The sequence below is a fragment of the Trichosurus vulpecula genome, chromosome 1 (genome assembly GCF_011100635.1).
Source record: "Trichosurus vulpecula isolate mTriVul1 chromosome 1, mTriVul1.pri, whole genome shotgun sequence".
Lineage (NCBI taxonomy): Eukaryota > Metazoa > Chordata > Mammalia > Diprotodontia > Phalangeridae > Trichosurus > Trichosurus vulpecula.
This window is the reverse complement of record NC_050573.1, coordinates 498,127,403-498,149,761: the sequence shown is the minus strand read 5'-3', so window position 1 is coordinate 498,149,761 and position 22,359 is coordinate 498,127,403. Positions and strand designations below refer to the sequence as shown.

General features: G+C 37.1%; 1 protein-coding gene across 2 annotated transcripts in view; it reads left to right on the top strand.

Annotated features, from left to right (window-relative positions):
* DENND4C (DENN domain containing 4C) overlaps positions 1-22,359 on the top strand; it is a 135,239-nt gene that overhangs the window by 70,707 nt on the left and 42,173 nt on the right. For both annotated transcript variants that reach the window (XM_036739466.1, XM_036739461.1), the window contains exons 12-13: positions 442-660; positions 12,359-12,504. In XM_036739466.1, the coding sequence (XP_036595361.1) occupies positions 442-660; positions 12,359-12,504 (365 nt within the window). The remainder of the gene's footprint in view (positions 1-441; positions 661-12,358; positions 12,505-22,359) is intronic.

Sequence of the window (22,359 nt, the reverse complement as noted above, 5' to 3'; positions counted from 1 at the left end):
TTGGGCGAGTACCTGCCAAGACAAATCCAGGGATTATATGAACACGTTGACAAAATGCTTTTCAGAGAATTAAAGACAGAACTAAACAATTGGAGAAGTATTGATTGCTCATGGGTAGGCTGACCCAATATAATAAGTTTGACAATTCTTATTTAATTTGCTTATTTGGTGTCAGACCGATCAAACTACTGAAAAATTATGTTATAGAGCTAGAAAAAATAGCTACCAGATTCATCTGGAAGAATAAAAGGCTTTTAAGAAATACTGAGTTCAAAGGGATGATGGTTAGGGGTATATCATGCTTTTAGCATATTGCTTCATTCTGACCCTTTTCTGGTTCTTCCAGGCACAGTGCCTGTGAATAGTAGTAGGCAATTAATTAATACTTATTGGTTGATTTATTCCAAGCTCTCTTTTGTTTGTGCCCCTTCCATTATGCAGTTCACAGAAAAACACAAGAAGGCTCAGCAGTAGAGATGACCCCGATAGAAGCAGACTTCTCCTGGCAGAAGAAAATGACTGAACTTGAGATGGAAATCCAAGAGGCATTTTTACGCTTTATGGCTTCTGTTTTAAAGGGATATCGGACATACCTCAAACCAATCACAGAAGCTCCTTCAAATAAAGCTACTGCTGCAGATTCATTGTTTGACCGGCAAGGTGAGTGATGTTGAAAGGTGCAATTCCATGTGATTGGAATGAGTTTCTATTGTGCTTCCCTACTGAATGATATTCAAAATAAAAACTAATGAATTATGTTCATAATGTATTTCAGCTAAAAAATCTATTATATTCTAGGTACTGGGGATATAAATATGAAAACAATCTTTGCTATAAAGGACTTTATAATCTACTAGGTACATGCAGATAATATATACTTATCATCAGTAGTAGAAGTATAATCTTTATACTTGTAAATCAGTCATAGCAATTAGTTGGAGTTTGAATGGAGCTTAATTTTACATTTTTCTTAGATTTTCTTACCAGAATGTTTTTAATTCTGGAATAAGCCTTTAAAGGGAAACAATACTAGGTCAGTAAGATAAATGTTTGAATATACAATAGATAAAGTGACTACAAGTCATATTTTTATTAGCATTGAACAGAGCTTTTTTTGTATTCTTGGCTGTAACTAAAATGTAGTTCTTCTTTTAAGCTTAAAATATTTTCTGGTAGTTTGCAAAATAAATGTGTGCCTTCTTTCCAAATAAACAGCCATGTTCTGGGGCTTTGGGGAGGGAGTGGAAGGAACCATTCTAGTTCTTCACCTTTCCTTCTTGTTGTCTCTCAGGCTCCTGGAAAACTTAAATTTTCATCTTCAAATTGTTTAATTTCTCCTTTTCACTTTTCTTTTTCTGTAACACCTTTTTTTTTTTTTCCGAGGCAGTTAGAGTTAAGTGATTTGCCCAGGCTCACACAGCTAGTAAGTGTCTGAGGCCAGATTTGTGCTCTATCCGCTGAGCCATCTAGCTAAGCCCATGTACCACCTCCCCCCATCCCCAGCAACTTTTTTTTAAGGATTTATTTTATGATCATCTTTGTCATTTTTGTCCTGTGGTGCTTCTCCTGTTTCAATGTAGCTTTATTAAGGGGATTTATTCTGTGAAGTTTGGATTTAGTCAGAGGGTCACCACACTTGAGGACCTAGAGGGCCACATGGCAGGTTTCGCACCCCTACTAGTTCTTCTTGCTCCTGACCCGAAGGAGATTACAGTTTACTAATTTGGAATACAATAGATAACAATAGTAAAGTTTGACTAGAATTGTATATGATAAGATCTAATGGAGTGGTTTGAGATAACTTAGTAGAAAGAGATTGCTTTTCACTGGGGCATCCACGCTTTGTGGGTGAAAGATAGAAAAAGGCAAGCTGGGATTGGGGAATATGAAAGAGAAAAACAGATTAAGGCACCATATTGATGACAATCTTAAATATTAGGTCATGGAGTTTGTATTTTATTTTGTCAGCCAGGGCTGTCCAAAGTGCAGCCCACAGTGCGACTTTACGCGGCCTGCCTGTGTTTACTATGGGAATTGAAATTGACATAAATGCTTTAACTGAAGCATTTATGTGGATTTCTGTGCTTGTGGTGGACACAAGCAGGCCGCATGGGAGTGCACAAGGCCCGTGTTTTGGACAGCTCTGTTGTAAGCAATAGGAAACTACTAGATGTTTTTGAGCATGGAATCAAAGAAATGAAATCACAAGAGTTAAATACAAGACAAAGGTATAATAGATATCCCAAGGCAATAGATAACATCAGCTGAGCAATTATAAATTGCTGGGAATTCAGCAATAACTGAGCTAAGAAAAGAGAGTAATGTGTGAGCTAACGTGATTTTTATGGGGATATCAGGGAGGAAAAGGACTGAGCTTTTTTATTTTCATTTTCATTTAAATTTTCATTTTTAATATTATAAGCTTGGCAAAAACTAACAAACACTGACATTTCTTCATCAAAGAACAGAAAAAGATAGCTATATATGAAAGTAAATCTCAATTATATGCAACTTTTTAAAAAATATACTTCAAAAAAACCTTTTCTTCATTTTGATTTTGGAGGCAGTGGGGGTTAAGTGACTTGCCAATGGTTACACAGTCAAAAAATCTTTTTAAAAAGTATACTTCAGATTTAAGATGTTAGGTCCAGCACTGTCCTGTGATGTCTTTTTCTCTCTTCTGTGTTTTAGGTAATAATTCATTGGTTCTCCTCCCCCCCCCCCCCTCTCTCTCTCTCTCTTTCTCTTTCCCCCCCTCCCCCCCTCCCTCTCTCTCGCTCTCTCTCTCTCCCCTCCCCCCGCCCTGCTCTGTCTCTCTGTCTCTCTCTCAGTGTCTGTCTCTGTCCCTCTCTTTGTGTGTGTCGTTACCATTACTTCCTCTTTCCATGACTCTCCCTTACCTCTTAAAAAACCCAAACCTTCTCTTTATCATTAGGAATAATCACACAAAACAAATTCATATTTTGGTCATGCCTGAAAATTTGTCTCATTTTGCACCTGCTATCCATCAACTTTCTGCAAAGAGCTGGGAAAAGTGATTTATTATCACTCTTCTGGACTTCTGATTGTTAATCCGACTGTGGAGAATGTGTAAAGGTAGGATAGGCAGAGAACTGCTCCCAACAGCTCCCCTCCCCTTCACTGCTAAACTCTTTTGAAGAGTAATTTACATTTGCTGTTTATTCTTTATTTGAAAAAGTATTCAGGCTAGAGAAGCATGGTATGTTCATAGTGTACAATTTTTGGTCTCTATTCTTGACTGATGTTTTTCTCATGTATTTCTCATCATCCTCATCTTTTCCTACCTTGCTTTGAATATGAAAGTATATTTTGATTTAACTTGCAAGGTCTAGCCTAGTTTTTCATTGAATTTCTCTTATGTTTTCACCATTTGCAACTAATTTTGGCCCACAGACTATAATTATCTTTGTGGTGCTCTTTTTTAAAAAAAATTAATTGTTTACTTGTGGTTTTCAATGTTCACTTTTATAAGAATTTGAGTTCTAAATTTTTCCTCCTCTCCTCTCCCCAACACAGCATGTAAACATGTACAATCATATTAAACATATTTCCACATTAGTCATGTTGTAAAGAAGAATCAGAACCAAAGGGAAAAACCACAAGAAAGAAAAAGCAAACAAAAAAAGAGATATAAAAAATAGTATGCTTCAGTCTTCAGTCAGACTCCATAGTCCTTTGTGGTTGTCTTTTACAAATACTTATCACAAGCACTGCAATATAAGATCAGTGTCCTATGAAATGATGGGTTTTTTTGCCTTTTTTAAATGAACAACAAAACCTAACCTATCATTTCTTTTATCTGTCACTGTGAAACATCCTTCCTTAGCTGCAGTTTCCTTCTGGTTTCATCTGTGGCAAGAACTTCAAGATGGAGATGGATGTAATTTATTTCCTACATTTGTATGTCCATGAGTTGGTGATTGAACAAGGATGTCATATTTAGGAGTCACACAATTAAATAAGCTTACAGTGGTATAAAACTGTGATTCTTAGCACCCTCTGCTCTCCTTTTCACCATTCTGCTGCCATCACTGTAGAAGCAGAGGGTACCATGTAGAACTAAGGGTCTTTTTATGTTTTCTTCCCTTTTGCTGCTCCCCCACCCTTAGCCCTCCTCACCATGAATTCCTATGATCAAAAAATTAATTAGCAGTTGGCCAGTTTACTGGCAATGCAACTCTCCTTATTTAGTTTGATCAATGTTAGAAAACAGCAGCAGTCTCTTGCTGGGACCGTACTTGAAGCATTCTAGCATAACAAAGTCTTCTAGAGTTTCCTCTTTTTTGGCATATCCTCCATACATTGACGAGGGATCTGAGGAGGATTGTAAAGCATTACGGATTAAACTAAATGTATATATATGTTTTAACAATCCACCTAGCAGCCGTTGTGGGGGTGAAAGACCAACACAAGCCCAACAACAAGAGCCTACCAGCAAGCTGCAAAAGCACAGGCTCTTTTGATCTGCTTCTCTAAGGAAAGCAACGTTAAGGGGTTGACAGGCTTACTTTAATTCATCATACAAATAAAATTCACTTAGTACAGGGGAAAAAACCAGCACCCTGAACTTCAGAGCAAAATACAAACAAAGTACAAACATTGACAGACCTTGTCTGATTCAAATCCCAATTCGCAGTTACCAGAGTTTAACAAAGTCCCAACATCCAGTGGAGGGCTCTTAGCTGCAGCTGCCTGGAGTCTCCGCATCAGTGCAACAGCACAAGTGAGAGCCCTGCGCAAATGTCTCTGTCTTCTCTTCTTAAAGCATTTCAGACATCATCAAACGTCATTCGAATGACCAGAACTTAGGCTCCTATGATTGGCTCTGGAGTTAGCCCCTCCCCTTAGTTAGCCCCACCTTGGGCCCCACCTTAGTTACCAATCCACACCCACATAGGTTTTACACCTAATAGGGGTTTGGGCCTAAGGCTTAGCACCTAGTAAGATTCAATGAAATATACTGAATTACTCAAAGGAAACAAATGCCAAACTCTTCAAGGGCACTTGGTTGAACTAAGTGCTAAGAGCCCGTTTTGCTTACCAACACAATATAGAGGAGATCTGTTTTGGAGGTAACACGGTTGTGAGGAGATTGAGGGATTTGTTCACCGGGTATCTGAAAATGAAGAAGATACTAAAGGCTTCGAAAAATCTTCGAACTTTTTGATACTGAAAAAAAGATGACCTAAAGAACATCAACAAATACCAGTCTGTACTCCTGCTTCCCATCTCCATAGTGTTTAATGAGAATTACTTCATTAGGAGGGGTAACAGTCACCCCTGCCATGTAGGTAGAATTAAGTCCTCAAGACTTAGGAGGCGCAGGGGACAAAAAAGGTTTGGATTGTTGATAGTGTTTCCAGGTTGCCTTAGTACAGAAAGCTAAGAAGAGTTCCAGTCATTCCCTGTTTGACTGATGGAACACCATAGCTCTGATAGGGTAACTGAACTGAGATGAATCAACCAAATGCCTCTCTTCATATCCTTGTTGACTCTTCTTACCCTCCTGTGGCTAAGTAAACATCTCTTTTCTTAAGTCTAACCTATCTCATTTTGTTCACTCTCATCAACTTTGGCCTCATCAACCCTGCCCTGCAGCAGTATACATCAGTGAGACTATTAATTAATAGGGAATAGTTGCGTTTTTATAAATGTGTGGTAGACAACATGGTGTGTGATCTTTACCATCAAAACAATTAACTAAATAATGTAGAGAATACAACATACTGTGCTTATTCTGTAGAGTAAATTCTTTCTTAATGGCTCTCTTCCCACAAGTTATCTCTTATCCATACATTGAAATCATTCAAGATTTTTTAAAAAATAGATTGGTATAGATAATTTTGTTCAGTGACCCTTATCAGATCCTTATCAGTGACCCTTATATCAGAAATATCAGGCAAAGCATAATACCAGAAGATGAATGTTCATGTAAGATCTCTACCACTGTGATACCAGAGAACCAGAACAGAGTCCACAAGGCAAGGTCTTCCAAATGCTTTTGTTAATGAATGGTTCCTTATTTGTTGCATCAAATCTTAGAAAATTGAAAGGAATCTATAGCCACACAAGAGTTTGGCCTAACCTTCCACATAAGAAAAACCAAATAGTTTCAGAAGTTTTATTACCCAGATTATGACATACAATTAGGTGGGTGACCTTTAGAATTTGTCTGCCAATATACGTGTATTTGTGACAAACAATACAAATGCACAGCAAATGAGGCCCCCTGATCAAACAGGAGGTAGATAGCAGGTCAGAATACTTTTCCACACAGAAAGTTCTATCTTTTTAATATCAATGTGCTGCTAGCATTGTTATATACTTGACAAGGCGTGGGACACAGCAGTCTCTGAAGAATCGAAAACGAGTATCACATAGTGGTGAAAAAGAGAAGTGTATGCAGAGTGTAATCAGACTGTAACATATAACAAATAAACTTAAGTAAAGAACTGGAGTAAATATTTTGATCAGGGAACTGTGGTCAGAAAATAAGATAGGCTGGTCACATGGCAAAGGTAAGGGATAACAGATGTATGTACAGCTGAAGCACTCCGTTTGTGTCTTTGAAATAGCAAGAGAAAGTGGTGTCTGTCCCTCACATTGTATAGACTTCCTATATGGGAACATGATGGGCAGGCATGGATAGGTTACCATCTGCATTATTGAAGGAAGTATCTGAATTGAAGAGACCTGAGATCCACTTGAGTACTTCACCACTTATACCATAATATTTAGCAATCTAACTTTTGTCCTTGTCAGTGTGACTTCTTCAAATTCTCTACTTGCATTTTAGTTGTTAAGTCTAGTGGCCTTGTCTTAGTCCTCGTAACCCTGCAGTATTAGACATTGTTTACCATCCTATCCTTACTGATATTAGTCCTTTGGCTTGTGTGACACAATTTTCTCTTGGTTCTCCTTCCTATTTGCCTATTTTTCCCCCCTGGTTCATCTTCCTCTTTCCACTAAATGTCAGTATCCCTAAAGCTCTGACTCTTGAGTTTCTTTTATTTCTGTTTTCTCTGTCCTCTCATCCACCACTCCTTTGGCTTCAGTTATCACCTCTGCAAAACTCTCCCAAATCTTTGAGATCTAGCACCTTAGTGTGTCACTTAAGTTTCAGTCCTCCATTTCTCCAGCTTAGTCCCTTCACTTCCCTGCTTGTACCAAAAACTCAGCTTATCCAGAATTTAACTCATAATTTCTACCAACCTCCCAAGCTCCCTCTTCTTCCAACTTTCCTACTTTAGTTGATGGCAGGACAATTCTAAATCACCTTTGATTTTTCTCTTGCTTGACAACTATTCGATGGGGTGTCCTGGCAATAGCTTTTACAACAACTCTCTCCCTTTACATTAAGACCACCTTTATTCAGGCCTTATCACCTTTTATTATCTCTTCATTGCTCTCTCTATTCTCATTCTCAGTCTTGTTGTTGTGGGATACCCCGTTTGCTGCTACAAATCTCAGCCACCTACTCTTTTCATCCTGTGCAGTTTTCATCTGTGTCTTCTTATACATGCAAGATTTTCTAGCCAACACATTGGAGGCCCTTTTCTTGGCTTTTAAAAATTTTGTAGATACCAGCATGCAGTGCTCAGGTTACCAATCTTTTATCCTTTGTTCTTGTATTTGATGCCTAGCCCACCTCCTTTTCAAATTCTGTACTTGTTAAAGGATCATAGTGGTCTGTAGAGTATGTCTAAAGTTGAGAAAATTTTCCTAGAAGAGCTTGGTCAGGGACATAAGCCAAGACTAGATGTTTTGGTTCTCATCGCGTGAAAACGTGATTGGTGGATGGTTAAAAAATTGTATGATGTGAGCGTGAGCGGCTCGGACCAACCAGACCAGGAGCCAGGCGGAGCGGGCCCTAGCGCCCTGAATCAGTGAGCTGCGGCAGTTACCAGACTTCTCAACCCACAAAAACCAAAGACAGCGGAGAAGGTTAGTGGGAAAAGCGGCGAGAGTGGGAGAGTGGAAGGAGTTTGTGGTTCTGCCACCAGCCCCGGGGGAGCGGAGGTGGGGCAGCTACAGCTGCTGTTGCTTCCGGCCCCAGGCCCACCTGGTGGGAGGAATTAAGTGGCGGATCAGAGCAGGAGTGCACAGCCTGCAGAAGATCTAAGCCCAGTCCGGGTTGGGGGTTCTTGGGGAATGAGGAGTGCTGGTGCGGCAGAGCTGGCGCACCACCCCCCCAAACGTGGAACATAGAACTCTTTAGTCTACAAGCAGTCATACCCCACTGAAAAACTCAAGGGTCAAGTTAGTTTGTTGGGAATATGCCCAGGCAGCGAAAACACACCCAGATTCAGTCTCAGACTTTGGATTCTTTCTTTGGTGACAAAGAAGACCAAAACATACAGCCTAAAGAAGTTGACAAAGTGCAAGAGCCTACAACAAAAGCCTCCAAGAAAAACATGAACTGGTCCCAGGCCATGGAAGAGTTCAAAAAGGATTTGGAAAAGCAAGTTAGAGAAGTAGAGGAAAAATTGGGAAGAGAAATGAGAGTTATATGAGAAAACCACGAAAAACAAGTCAATGACTTGCTAAAGGAGACCCAAAAAAATGCTGAAGAAAATAACACCTTAAAGAACAGACTAACCCAAATGTCAAAAGAGCTCTAAAAAGCCAATGAGGAGAAGATTGCCTTGAAAGGCAGAATTAGCCAAATGGAAAAGGAGGTCCAATGGACCACTGAAGAAAATACTGTCTTAAAAATTAGATTGGAAAAAAAAAAAATTAGATTGGAGCAAGTGGAAGCTAGTGACTTTATGAGAAATCAAGATATTCTAAAACAGAACTAAAGGAATGAAAAAATGGAAGACAATGTGAAATATCTCATTGGAAAAACCACTGACCTGGAAAATAGATCCAGGAGAGATAATTTAAAAATTATTGGACTACCTGAAAGCCATGATCAAAAAAAGAGCCTAGATATCATCTTTCAAGAAATTATCAAGGAGAACTGCCCTGATATTCTAGAGCCACAGGGCAAAATAGAAATTGAAAGAATCTACCGATAGCCTCCTCAAAAAGAAATCTCCTAGGAATATTGTCACCAAATTCCAGAGCTCCCAGATCAAGGAGAAAATACTGCAAGCAGCCAGAAAGAAGCAATTTGAGTATTGTGGAAACCCAATCAGAATAACCCAAGATCTGGCAGCTTCTACATTAAGAGATCAAAGGGCTTGGAATACGATATTCCGGAGGTCAGTGGAGCTAGGACTAAAAACTAGAATCACCTACCCAGCAAAACTGAGTATCATGCTCCAAGGCAAAATATGGATTTTCAATAAAATAGAGGACTTTCAAGCTTTCTCAGTGCAAAGACTAGAGCTGAATAGAAAATTTGACTTTCAAACACAAGAATCAAGAGAAGCATGAAAAGGTAAACAAGAAAGAGAAATCATAAGGGACTTACTAAAGTTGAACTGTTTTGTTTACATTCCTACATAAAACGATGATATGTATGATTCATGAGACCTCAGTATCATAGTAGCTGAAAGGAATATGCATATATGTGTTATGTGTGTATATATATATATATGTATATGTGAATGTGCATGTATGTATATATGTATGTAGAGAGAGAGAGGGAGGACACAGGGTGAGTTGAAGATGAAGGGAAATATCTAAAAGGAATAAAATCAAATTAAGGGATGAGAGAGGAATATATTGAGAGAGGGAGATAGGGAGAGATAGAATGGGGTGGATTATCTCACATAAAGGTGGCAAGAGGAAGCAGTTCTGTGGGAGGAGGGGAGAGGGCAGGTGAGGGGGGAATGAGTGAATCTTGCTCTCATCAAATTTGGCCGGAGGAGGGAATACCATACATACTCAATTGGGTATCTTACCCCACAGGAAAGAAGAGGGAAAAAGATAAAAAAAAAAGGGGGGGGGATGATGGAGGGGAGGGCAGATGGGGGTGGTGGTAATCAAAAACAAACACTTTCAAAAGGGGACAGCGTCAAGGGCGAAAATTCAATAAAGGGGGATGGGTTGGGAAGGAGCAAAATATAGTTAGTCTTTCACAACATGAGTATTTTGGAAGGGTTATACATAATGATACACATGTGGCCTATGTTGAATTATTTGACTTCTTAGGGAGGGTGGGTGGGAAGGGAAGAGGGGAGAGAATTTGGAACTCAAAGTTTTAAAAACAGATGTTCAAAAACAAAAAAAAAAGTTTTTTCATGCAACTAGAAAATAAGATACACAGGCAATGGAGCGTAGAAATTTATCTTGCCCTACAAGAAAGGAAGGGAAAAGGGGATGGGAGGGGAGTGGGGTGACAGAAGAGAGGGCTGACTGGGGAACAGGGCAACCAGAATATACACCATCTTGGAGTGGGGGGGAGGGTAGAAATGGGGAAAAAATTTGTAATTCAAACTCTTGTGAAAATCAATGCTGAAAACTAAATATGTTAAATAAATAAATTTTTAAAAAAATGAAAAGGTGAAGCAAAAAAAAAATTGTATGATGTAATTGTTCCTTTTACTGTAACTTTTTTTAAAAATAAGAACTGGTTTCCAAATCTATTTTTATATATGTGGGTATATATATATATATATATTTTTGCAGTTAGCTTGATTCCATTTGCTGAGAACTAATTCTTTTCCATCTCATATCACTCAGATATCTTTTGCCACTATCTTCTCCTTTACCCCTATCACACACAAAGAGGTAGCCCACCTCTGTGCCAAGGAAAACCCCTTTGCTTGCACAAGTGATCCCATTCCATCCCCTCTTCTATAACAAATTACCTCCTCTTGTCTTCCCCACTTGCTTGCTTGTCTTCTGTCTTTTCATGTCTAACCAAACATGGCATTTGAGCTAAATCTTCAAGAAAGCTAGTGATTTTATTTTATTTTTTTAATTAATTTATTTATTTTTTAAATTTTTTTTTGGAGGGGAGAAGGTAGGGCAATTGGGGTTAAGTGACTTGCCCAAGGTCACACAGCTAGTAAGTATGTCAAGTGTCTGAGGTCAGATTTGAACTCAGGTCCTCCTGACTCTAGGGCTGGTGCTCTACTCATTGCGCCACCTAGCTGCCCCAAGCTAGTGATTTTAAGAGACCAAGTCAGAAGGGAGTATGTTCTAGGAAAGGGAACAGCCATAGTATAGTGTATATAAAGAACAGGAAGAAAGCCTGCTTGCCTGCACTACTGAGTACATGGAGGGCAATAATGTATAATAAAGCTGGAAAGGGGTCAGGTTCTAAGAGCTTTGAATTCCAAATAGAGTAGTTTACATTTGATACTAGAAGTGAATATGGAGTCATTAAAAGTATATTAATAGAGGAGTGATGTGGTCAGACCTTCACTTCAGAAAAAAAATCCGCTTGGTGCCTGTGTGGAGAATGGATTGGATTGGGCAGGGAGACCAGTTAGGGGCTATTGCGGGAACCTAGGCCAGAGAGAACTGGAACTAGAATGTTGGCTATAAAATATGGTAATAGATGGTAAGAGATATGGTGGAGACACAACCATCAATATGCTACAGCTGATTAGATATGCGGCTATCCAAACCAAAGAAACACATGGAGGAAAGCTGAAGCCCAGCAATTATAGCCTGAAATGTGAACAGATTAAACAGTCCAGTAAAATGAAAGAGCCACGCAATGCACGAATTTCCCATTTTCTGGGTGAACGTTGGTAGACAGGGTAGACAGGTGCTGAGTCACTCATTCCACCCCCCCCCCCACTCCCATTTACTGGAACCAGATATAAAGTTCATTTCAAGAACTGTCTGAATTTCATTTCAGTTAAACAAGTATTTTAAATCTCTGCTGTGTGTAGATTACTGTGTACTGTGTTAGCCGGTGCAGAAAATAAGATCCTGTAGTTGTGTAACTTACTTTAGTATCTGAGTTAAATTTCCCTACCTCCTCCCCTTCTTTTTGTCCCCTTTTAACTCCAAATAACTCTGAGCCCATTTTCTCATTTACAGCCTGAAGGAGACTATGTATGATCATTGACTCTAAACTATGTTTTGAAGGCATATTAAATGATTGCTATCTTTTAAGTAGAGATCATTTTATTCTTGGCTCCCTAGCACCTGGCACGTAGTATATGCTTAATCATTATTTGTTGATTGATTTTTTATTACCTCTTCCTTCTTTTCCTTCCTTAGTAACTGGTTGATTAGTCATCATAAGAAAGATTAAAAGAAAAAAAGTCTGCCTTTTATAGATACCATATGTTTTGTAATCCTAATATGTAGATACATTAGAGTGAGAAAAATGTAGGTGAAAATTTAAAATCATACTTGGTATAGAATATCTGGTTCCACTTACAAATAATTTCATAGTACACAATTTGATTTCTTTTTTTTCCCCTAGGATTTTTAAAAAGCCGAGATCGGGCATATATGAAATTTTACACACTTTTAACTAAAACCCAGATTTTTATCCGTTTCATTGAAGAATGCAGCTTTGTAAGTGATAAAGATACTGGACTGGCATTTTTTGATGACTGCATAGAAAAGGTAAAAAGTATTTTCATGTATCCATCTTAAATAAAATATCTAAGTATAATATGTGTCATAACCAAGGCTTTAAAAAAATCTTAATTGATGTCTTTTCATGTCACCTTAAATATCCAGATATTTCCTCTCCTCCTCTTCTTACTGAACTAGTTCTTATAGCAACAATTTAAAAAGAGAAAAAATGAAATTCAGCAAAACCACCTATCATATTAACTGTGCCTCATGCTATATGCAGTAAATACTGAGGATTTTGTTTTACTGTAATGTTTAATTTTTTTTTCTTTAGAATCCATTGTAAAGGAACTATTCAGTAATGCTTACGTGTGCTAAATCTTATGTCCCTAAAGTATTATGTTTCTTCTACTGGTACAAGACTAATTTGTTTTCCTTCGAAATGTTTTGTCTTATTTTCATTATACCAGTAAAGACCATTTTATAGAGGATTCTCTTAGGATTAATTTTCTAATTAATGAGTTAGACTTTTAAGCTCTAGTAGTAATTGGAAGAAGTTAATAATATGGGGAGTTTGTTTTAAGAGTTCAATTCAAAAGTCCCATGTGCTTTCATTTTCTATTGAGTTGCCCACAAAGACTGTTTCTTTTTTGTCTTGATAATGTTTGGAAATATTTTAAACTCTAAAGCCTAAAGTGCTCATTCCGCAGAGGAAGGAAAGAAATTATCCCTAAGTATGATAATTTTTTTTTTACTTGACGTTCCTTGTTTTGACTAGGATATTTATTCCTTCATTAAATGGATCTTTAAAAAACTTCTTTTAATCTCTGTAACCAATTTGTTGTAAAATTTTAGAATATCACAAAGTAAATACTCTAAACTTATGCAGTTTAATCTGTGCCTATAATACTTCGCATATTTTAGGTAGTTGGCATAATTTTCTCCTTTTTTTCCAGTAACGTTGAATTTTCAAGTGTTAGTTAAAACTATCCAAATGTTTTACTTCCTCCAAAAATAATATTTTCACAAATAATTGGATCCAGGGTTTGTATGTGGTAATTACAAGGTTTAGCCACAAATGTGGGGTGGAACAATGAAGGAAATTATTATTTGGGAGCCAGGACCTTCTTTTACTTAAGTTTGTTCTTGTTTGTAAAGAAGCATTTACAAAAAGATGAAGTCAAATAAAGAGTTTTCTCAGTCTAATGCAAAGAAATCTGGTGTTGTGGGCCTGTATCATTGTGAACTGTTCACCTCTTCAGTGATACTTGAAAACCTCAGAGGATCTGTGCCTGAATTTAAATGGGTTGTCTCTCTACCAGCCAAGGATTGCAGTCAGTCCTTACTTCATCTTGTGCATTTCTTGTCCATGTCTGTCCATAAATTTTCCACAGAGGGATCTATCTGAAGTACAGGAGCCTACCTCTGATTTTTAAAAAATAGTTCATTGATTCCATTGTGAAATTCGGATTGTTCTAGTCTTGACAGAATTTGGTCTTTTATGTCACTTCTTGTGGCAAGTTGTCTTTGGCAATATGACCAGCCTACTTATGGACCATGTGCTGATCAATTGCCCTGTGGGTCACTTGTAATTTTGATTCATCTTATAGATCCTGTTATTTTTTGATTTGCAGCCATGTAGCACTATTTGTCAAAATTTTAGTAAAGCATTCACACAATCTTTCATATTATTCTTGTCAAAATGATGGAGTAATTAGTGGTCTAGATGATGGTGTAAGTCACCTTGAAGGAAGCTCTGTAGAAAAGTTCCCCAAATATCTGCCTGGTGATGTATTGTTTAATATTTTTGGCAATGACTTAGATAGATTTAAAAATGATATATTTGGCAATATCAGCAGAAGACAAAAGCTGGGAGGGCTAACTGATGTGTTGGATGATAAAGTTAGGATCCAGAAAGATCTCGACAGATTAGAACAATAAGTCAAATCTAATAAGATGAAATTTAATGGAGAGCCCTACAGTTAGAAAGCAAAAGATATGGGGATTAGCTAGGTGAATTTAGTAGTATATCAAAAATACGTTTTGTATGACCAGATTGGATTTGTATCAGAAATGCAAGGATAGTTCAACCTGAAGAACCTATTGGCATAATTAATCACATTAATGAGAATCTTAAAAATTACATGAGTACATCAGTAGACTCAGAGAAAGCTTTTAGCAAAAATTCAGTATTCATTTCTGTTAAAAATGATTATTTTAAAAACCATAGGAATAAAAGAACCTTCCCATAATATGGTGAAAAGTATTTATCTCAAATAAAGAGCTAGCACACTGGAAGCTATTCTGTTGAGATCAAGCTTGAAGGAAAGACATCCACTGTCTCTTGTTATTTAACAGTAGTAGAAATATTAGCAATAAGACAAAAGGAAGAAATTAAGGGAATAAGCATAGACAAAGAGAGAGCTAAGTTATTTCTATTTGCTGATGATGTGTTGATTTACTTAATGAACCCTAGAGAATTAACAAAAAAAATTAAAACAATCAAGCTTCAGTAAAGTAGTAGAATACAGAATAAGTCTACAAACTATAATTATTTCCGTATGCTACTAAGAAGATCCTGGGAAGAAGACAAATACAATGTAAAGGAGCAAAATGTATTAAATACCTGGTCAGCTAGGTGGTGCAGTAGATAGAGTGCTGGGTCAGGAAGATTTCAGTTCAAATCCAGCCTCAGACACTTACTTGCTATATGACCTTTAAGTGACTTAACCTTGTTTGCCTCAGTTTCCTCATATGTAAAATAAGCTTGCAAGCCACTCCAAGAAAACCAAGAAAACCTCAAATGGGTCATTGAAGACTTGGACTGAACTGAACAAATTAAATACCTGGAAGTTATCCTACCCACACTTACAAAGGACTTTTTTAAATACAGTTTCAAAACAATTTATGACTGGGTCATGCCAGTATAGTAAAAATTATGTCTGTATCCATATTGTGCTACAAAATTATCATTGACCCACTTATGTTATGATAGGAGTATTTGGTAGAATTTAAAAAACGGGGGAAATGGTTATTAAAATTAAAATTAAAAATAGTAAGAAAAATTGAACAGATTGGATAAAGAAGAGTCAGGAACAACACAAATCAGTCAGCCATTGTTTCATAAATGCTAGAATATAAATTGTTTGTAGTAGGATTCCCTATTTGAACAGAAATACTGGGAATACTGGAAAGCACTCTGTCAAAAAAAAAAGCATAGATTTATGCCAGCATCTCATACCATATGCAACAATTAATTCCAAACAGATTAAAGATTTAAATATAAAAGGATGCGTTATTTGAGAAAAAATGAAAAAATGAATAGCTTTACAACTGCCTAAAGAGAGAATTTTTAGCCAAACAGAGCATAAGATACATTGCAAGACAAAGTAAGCAATTTAAATTTCACAGTATTGAAAAGATTTTGTATGGATAGAATCATTGCTAGGATAAGAAGGAAAATTGTTGAAAGGGAATATAGTCTTTGCATCAGATAGATAGTTATGATAAAGATATGTTATCATAGAAAATTTTTTCTCAAAAGAAAACTTGTGAACTTGATAAGCAGATGAAAGACTTCCTTAGATCAGTCATTATGAAATTAAAGAGAAATGCAAGCTAAAGTAACCCTGAGGTTTTACCTCCTGCCCTGACAGCTGGCAACAGCAACAAAAGATGAAAATGGTCATTGTTGGAAGGCCTACAGGAACACAGGCATGCCGGGACCTTCTTGTTTTCCCATGTTAGAATTTAAACTTCTTGAAAGTAGAGAATGTCTTGTTCTCTTGTATTTATTTGTATCTTCAGTTAGAGCACTGATTGTCACATAATGAGCCCTTAGTTAATGCTTTAACTATCTCTCATGCACCAATGTTGATGGAGCTGTGAATTAGTCTAATCGTTTTAGGCAATAGTTTGAAATTGTGAATTGAAATGCGTATAATTTTCTAACCTCGCATCTTACTGCTATACATACCAAAATATTCATAACAGCATTTTTGTGGTCCTGAAAACCTGAAAATAAATTGGGTGCCCATTGATTGAGGGATGTCTGAAAAAAATTATGGAACACAAATTTAGTGGAATGTGATTCTGTAAGGAAGTAATGACTAAAGGAGAGTGGAAGGTTCTGGCTTTCAAAATTACAGCCTAGGGAAACCTGATCTGTATAACTAAATTTCATGTAGGTATTGTTTGGTTTATTGTTTCATATTCCCAATGCTTAGCACATAATAAAAGTTTAAGAAATACTTGCTAATTGACTAATTGAAAATAGCAAATAAGCAATTTAGTATAGGTCAGGGGTTATTAACATTTTTTATGTCCTTGGCAGTCTGGTAAAGCATGTGGACAGCTAACTTAGCATAATGTTTTTAAATGCATAAAATAAAATACATAGTATTACAAAAGAAACAAATTTCAATTCATATTGAAATTGGTCTGAAAATATATTTTTTTAAGTTCACAGACCTTAGGTTAAGAACCCTCGGTCTCAGCAATAAAGTGAAATATGTAGATATTTTAAAATATTTTATTTGTCCCTAATTATATGTTGAAACAATATTTTAACATTTCAATAAAAAGTTTTGAGTTTCAGTTTCTGTCCCCCTCTCTTTCCTTCCCTTCCACCTTTCCTGAGACAGTAAACAATTGAATATAGTTTATGCTGTGCAATCATGTAAAATATTTCCATATTAGTCATTTTGTACAAGAAAACTAGAATTAAAAAAGAATGAAAGAAAGTGAAGATAGCATGCTTCATCATGAATCTTTTGGGATTGTCTTAGATCAGGGTATTGCTGAGAATAGCTCAGTCATTCACTGCTGTTACTGGGTACAATGCTCTCCTGATTCTGCTCACTTCACTTTGCATCAGTTCATGTAAGTCTTTCCAGGTTTTTCTGAAATCATCCTGCTTGTCCTTTCTTATAGCACAATAATATTCTATCACAATCATATAGCGCTGCTTGTTTAGCCATTCCCCAATTGATGAGCATCCTCTCTATTTCCAGTTCTTAGGCACCACAAAAAGGATCTGCTATAAATGTTTTTGTATAGATATGTCCTTTTCCCTTTTTTTAGATGTCTTTGGGATATAGGCCTAGTACTGGCATTGCTGGATAAAAGGGTACGCACGGTTTTATAACCCTTTGGGCATAGTTCCAAATTGCTCTCCAGTGTGGTTGGATCAGTTCACAACTCCACCAACAGTGCATTAATGTCCCAGTTTTCCCACTTCTCTGCCAACATTTATCATTTTCCTTTTGTGTCATATTAGCCAGTCTGAAAGGTCTGAGGTGATACCTCAGAATTGTTTTAATGTGCATTTCTCTCATCAGTAGTGATTTAGAGCATTTTTTTCATATGACCATAGATAGATTTGATTTCTTTGTCTGAAAACTGCTTGTTCATACCCTTTGACCAGTTATCAATTGGAGAGACTTGTGTTTTTATAAATTTGACTCAATTCTCTATGTATTTGAGAAATGAGGCCTTTGTCAGAGATACTTGTTGCAAAATGTTTTACTCAGTTCTCCTTTCCTTTTAATTTTGGTTGCATTGGTTTTGTTTGTGCAAAAACTTTTAAATTTTATATAATCAGAATTATCTACTTTACATTTTGTACTGTTCTCTATATTTTCTTTGGTCCTTAATTTCTTCCTTTATCATGGATCTGACAAAAATATGTAGAGATTTGACACAAATATGTAAGATTGCTATTCTTATAGATAAGTGGTTTACAAAAGTGAACTTTTTTTAAAAAAATATTTTATTTGTTTTAATCATCCAAGATCTGCTTTTTCATTCCCCTCACCCCTAATTGAGAACACAAGAAAAACAAAACCCATTAAAAACACATATGTTCTTTTTTTAAAATTAAATTTATTTATTTTTAGTTTGCAACATTCAGTTCCACAAGCTTTTGAGTTCCATATTTTCTCTCCCTCCTACCCCTATCCCATACTCCCTTCCCCAAGACGGCATGCAGTCTGATGTAGGCTCTACATGTACATTCATATTAAACATATTTTCACGTTAGTCATGTTGCAAAGAAGAATTATGGGGCAGCTAGGTGGTACAGTGAGTAGAACACTGGCCTTGGAGTCAGGAGGACCTGAGTTCAAATCCAGCCTCAGACACTTGACACACTTACTAGCTGTGTGACCTTGGGCAAGTCTCTTAACCCCAATTGCCCTGCCTACATCCCTCAAAAAAAAAAAGATTGAAAAAAGCAAAGAAGAATTATAACCAATGGAATGAACTACAAGAAAGAAGAAGCAGAACAAAAAAGAGAGCAAATAGTCTGCTTCACTCTGCATGCAGACTCTGTAATTCTTTCTCTGGATGTGGACAGCATTATCCATCATGAGTCTTTAGGACTTGTCTTGGAACCTTGCATTGCTGAGAAGATCCAAGTCTGTCAAAGTCAGTCATCGAACAGTGTGGCTGCAATTGTATACAGTGTTCTCCTAGTTCTGCTCCCTTCGCTCAGCATCAGTTTATGTTTTTCCAGGTTTTTCTAAAGTCCACCAGCTCATTATTTCTTGCAGCACAATAGTATTCCTTTACATTCATAAACCACAACTTGTTCAGCAATTCCCCAATTGATGGGCATCCTCTCAATTTCCAATTCTTTGCTACCACAAAAAGAGCTGCTAGAAATATTTTTGTACATGCAAACACATATATTCTATCAAAGCAGTTTTCTAGGTTCCAAAAATTTAAAAAAAATTATTTTTCTCATTCTGCCCCCTTCCCCGCTCTATCAGAAAGTGAGTAGCATGTTTCTTAAGTTCTCTAGAACCTTTGTTGGTCATTACATTGATAAGAGTTCAACACAATAATATTCCATCACATTTTTATATCAAAACTTGTTCAGCCATTCCTCAGTTTGTGAGCACCTCCCATTCTTTGCCACCCCATAAAGACCTATAAATATTTTTAAACACTCTTAAAATTTGTTTTGCTTAAGACTGCTCCATCTCTTTGTGTCCCTCTAATTCCCCTTCCCTTTCTCCACTTTGCTTCCTGTTTCCCTGTTGAGTAAAATGTATTTCTGTTCCCAACTCTGTGTGTCTTTTGACCAGTTCAGTTGAGAATGAGATTCAACTATCAACCATTCCCCACACTGCCCACTCTTTGTATAAATGTCTACTTGTGCAACCTAATTATGTGAGAAAATTCCCTAACCTTCCTTTCCCTTCCCCCCAACCCCAGCGTATTCCTGTTCTGCTCTCTATCCATTCTTTTTCTTAAGTTCTTCCAAAAATAACAGAACCACTCCCAGTCCTTGTCTAATTGGACTCCCAGATAGGGTTCAGAGGGGACATAAATGTATCATTTCCCCATCTTTGAATATGAGCAATTCATCCTTAATTAGTCCTTTATCATTTTTCATTCATATTGACCTTTTAATATTTTTTTTCAATCCTGTGATTGAACTTCAAAGTTTCTACAGAATCTTAGTCTTTTCATCAGTAATGCTTGGAAGTTTCTCCATTTCTTTAAAGGTCCTTTTTTTTCCCTTGTGGAGTATACCTGATTTTTCTGGGTAGGTTGAATTCTTGTCTGTAAGTCCATATCCTTTGCCTTCTAGAATATTATATTGCAAGTTCTCTCTTTATAGTTGTGGCTGCTTGAATTCTTTCTTTTTGGCTGCTTGTAATATTTTTCCTTTGACTTGGTAGCTTTTGATTTTGAAGTTTCTTTGAGGAGGTGCCTAATGAATTCTTTCTGTTTCTACTTTGCCATTTGATTGTAAGAGATCAGGACAGTTTTCTTTGACGATTTCGTGAACTAGGATGAATAAGTTCTTTCTTTAGTCAAGACTTTCAGATAGCCCAACCATTGTTAAATTTTTGCTCTTCAATCAGTTTTTGAAGTTAGTTGTTTTTGCTATGAGATACCAAATTGTTTTTATTTTTTTTTAGCCTTTTGACTTTATAAAAAAAATTTCTTGTTGCCTCACTCAGTCATTGGTTTCTCTTTGATTCAGTTGAATTTTTAGGGAGCCTGTTACTAGGGCAAGGTTTTGTATCTCTTATTCCTTTTCCAATTCTTTATTTATAGATCTCATTTCTGTTCCAACTTTTCCCTCAAACATTCTCATTCCATTTATAAAAACAATTAAAAAAATTTTTTTTAAAACTCATGCTTCATTTCTTCCAGGAATTTTACTTAAGTTTGAATCCAAGCCACATTCTTCTCTGAGGCATTGCTTGTAGGTGTTTTCAAGTCATCCTTTTTTGGGTTTTTGTCTTGAGCTTTCCTGACACCATATAATAGACAGCTTATTATGGTAGGGTTCTTTTTTTGTTTGCCCATTCTTTTAACCTACTTCTTGACTTTGGACTTGATGTTTGACCACTGGAATTAAGAAGAGTTGGATAAGGCTTCCTATAGAAGTTGAGATTTTAGTTGGGACTTAAAGGAAGCTAGGGAAGCCATTCGTTGGAGCAGAGGAGAGATACCATTCCAGGCATAGGGGATAGCCAGAAAAAATACCCAAATCTTAGAGATGAGGTGTCTTGTTTGTGGAACATTCATGAGGCCAATGTCTCTTGAGTACATGTCAGGGAGTAAGGTATAAAAAGACTGGAAATATAGGAAGAGGCTAGGTTATGAAGGGCTTTAAATGCCATTCATTAAATGCCAGCATTTTATACTTAATCCTGGATACAGTGGGGAGCCATTGGAATTTATTCAGTTAAGAGTCTGGGTTGGGAATGTGAGTGTGGGTGTGGGTGTATGTGACAGGATCAGACTTTAAGTCTGCTTTAAGAAAAGTCAGTGCTTTAAGAAAATCACTTTAGTGGCTGAATGAAGGATGGATTGGAGTGGGGAAAGACTTGAGGCAGGCAGATCCATCAGTAGCTGTTGCAGTAATCCAGTCATGAGATTGTGAGGGCCTGCTTTAGAGTGGTGGCAGTGTCAGAGAAGAAGGGAGTATGTTCTTGTTGCAAAGGTGAAATTGACTTGCCTTGGCAGCAACTTGGATGTAAGGAGTGAGACATAGTAAGGAATCCAGGATGACTCGTAGACTGTGAGACCAAGGGGCTAGGAGAATGGTGGTATTCTCCATAGTAATAGGGAAGGTAGGAAGGGGGCAGGGTTTAGGAGAAAAGATATAATGGGTTCTGTTTTGGATATAGTAAGTTTAAGATGTCTGCTGGAATCCAGTTTGAAATGTCAAAAAGGCAGTTGGAGTTGCAAGGTTTGAGGTTAGCAGAGAGATTGGGGGCAGGGTGGGTAGATTTGAGAATCATGAGCATAGAGATGGAAATTAAATCCATAAGATCTGGTGAGATCACCAAATGGAGTAGTATATTTTATCATTTTTATTTAATATTTTAGTTTTCAACATTGATTTCCACAAGATTTTGAGTTACAAATTTTCTCCCCATTTCTACCCTGTCCCCCATTCCAAGATGGCATATATTCTGATTGCCTCGTTCCCCAGTCAGCCCTCCCTTCTTTCACCCCCCCCCCCCCATATCCCCTTTCCCCTTACTTTCTTGTAGGGCAGGGATAGATTTCTGTGCCCCATTCCCTATATATTTTGTTTCCCAGCTGTATGCAAAAAACAAGTTTTTTTTTAAGCATCTGCTTTTAAAACTTTGAGTTTCAAATTCTCTCCCCTCTTCCCTTCCCACCCACCTTCCCTAGGAAGGTAAGCAATTCAACATAGATCACACATGTATCATGTAAAACACTTCCACGATGCTCATGTTGTGAAAGGCTAACTATATTTCCTTCCATCCTATCCTGTCCTCCTTTATTCAGTTTTCCCCCTTGACCTTGTCCCTTTTCAAAAGTGTATACTTTTGATTACTTCTTCCCTCTATCTGCCCTCCCTTCTGTCATCCCCCCTTTTTTGCCTCCTTCCTCCTTCTTTCCTGTGGG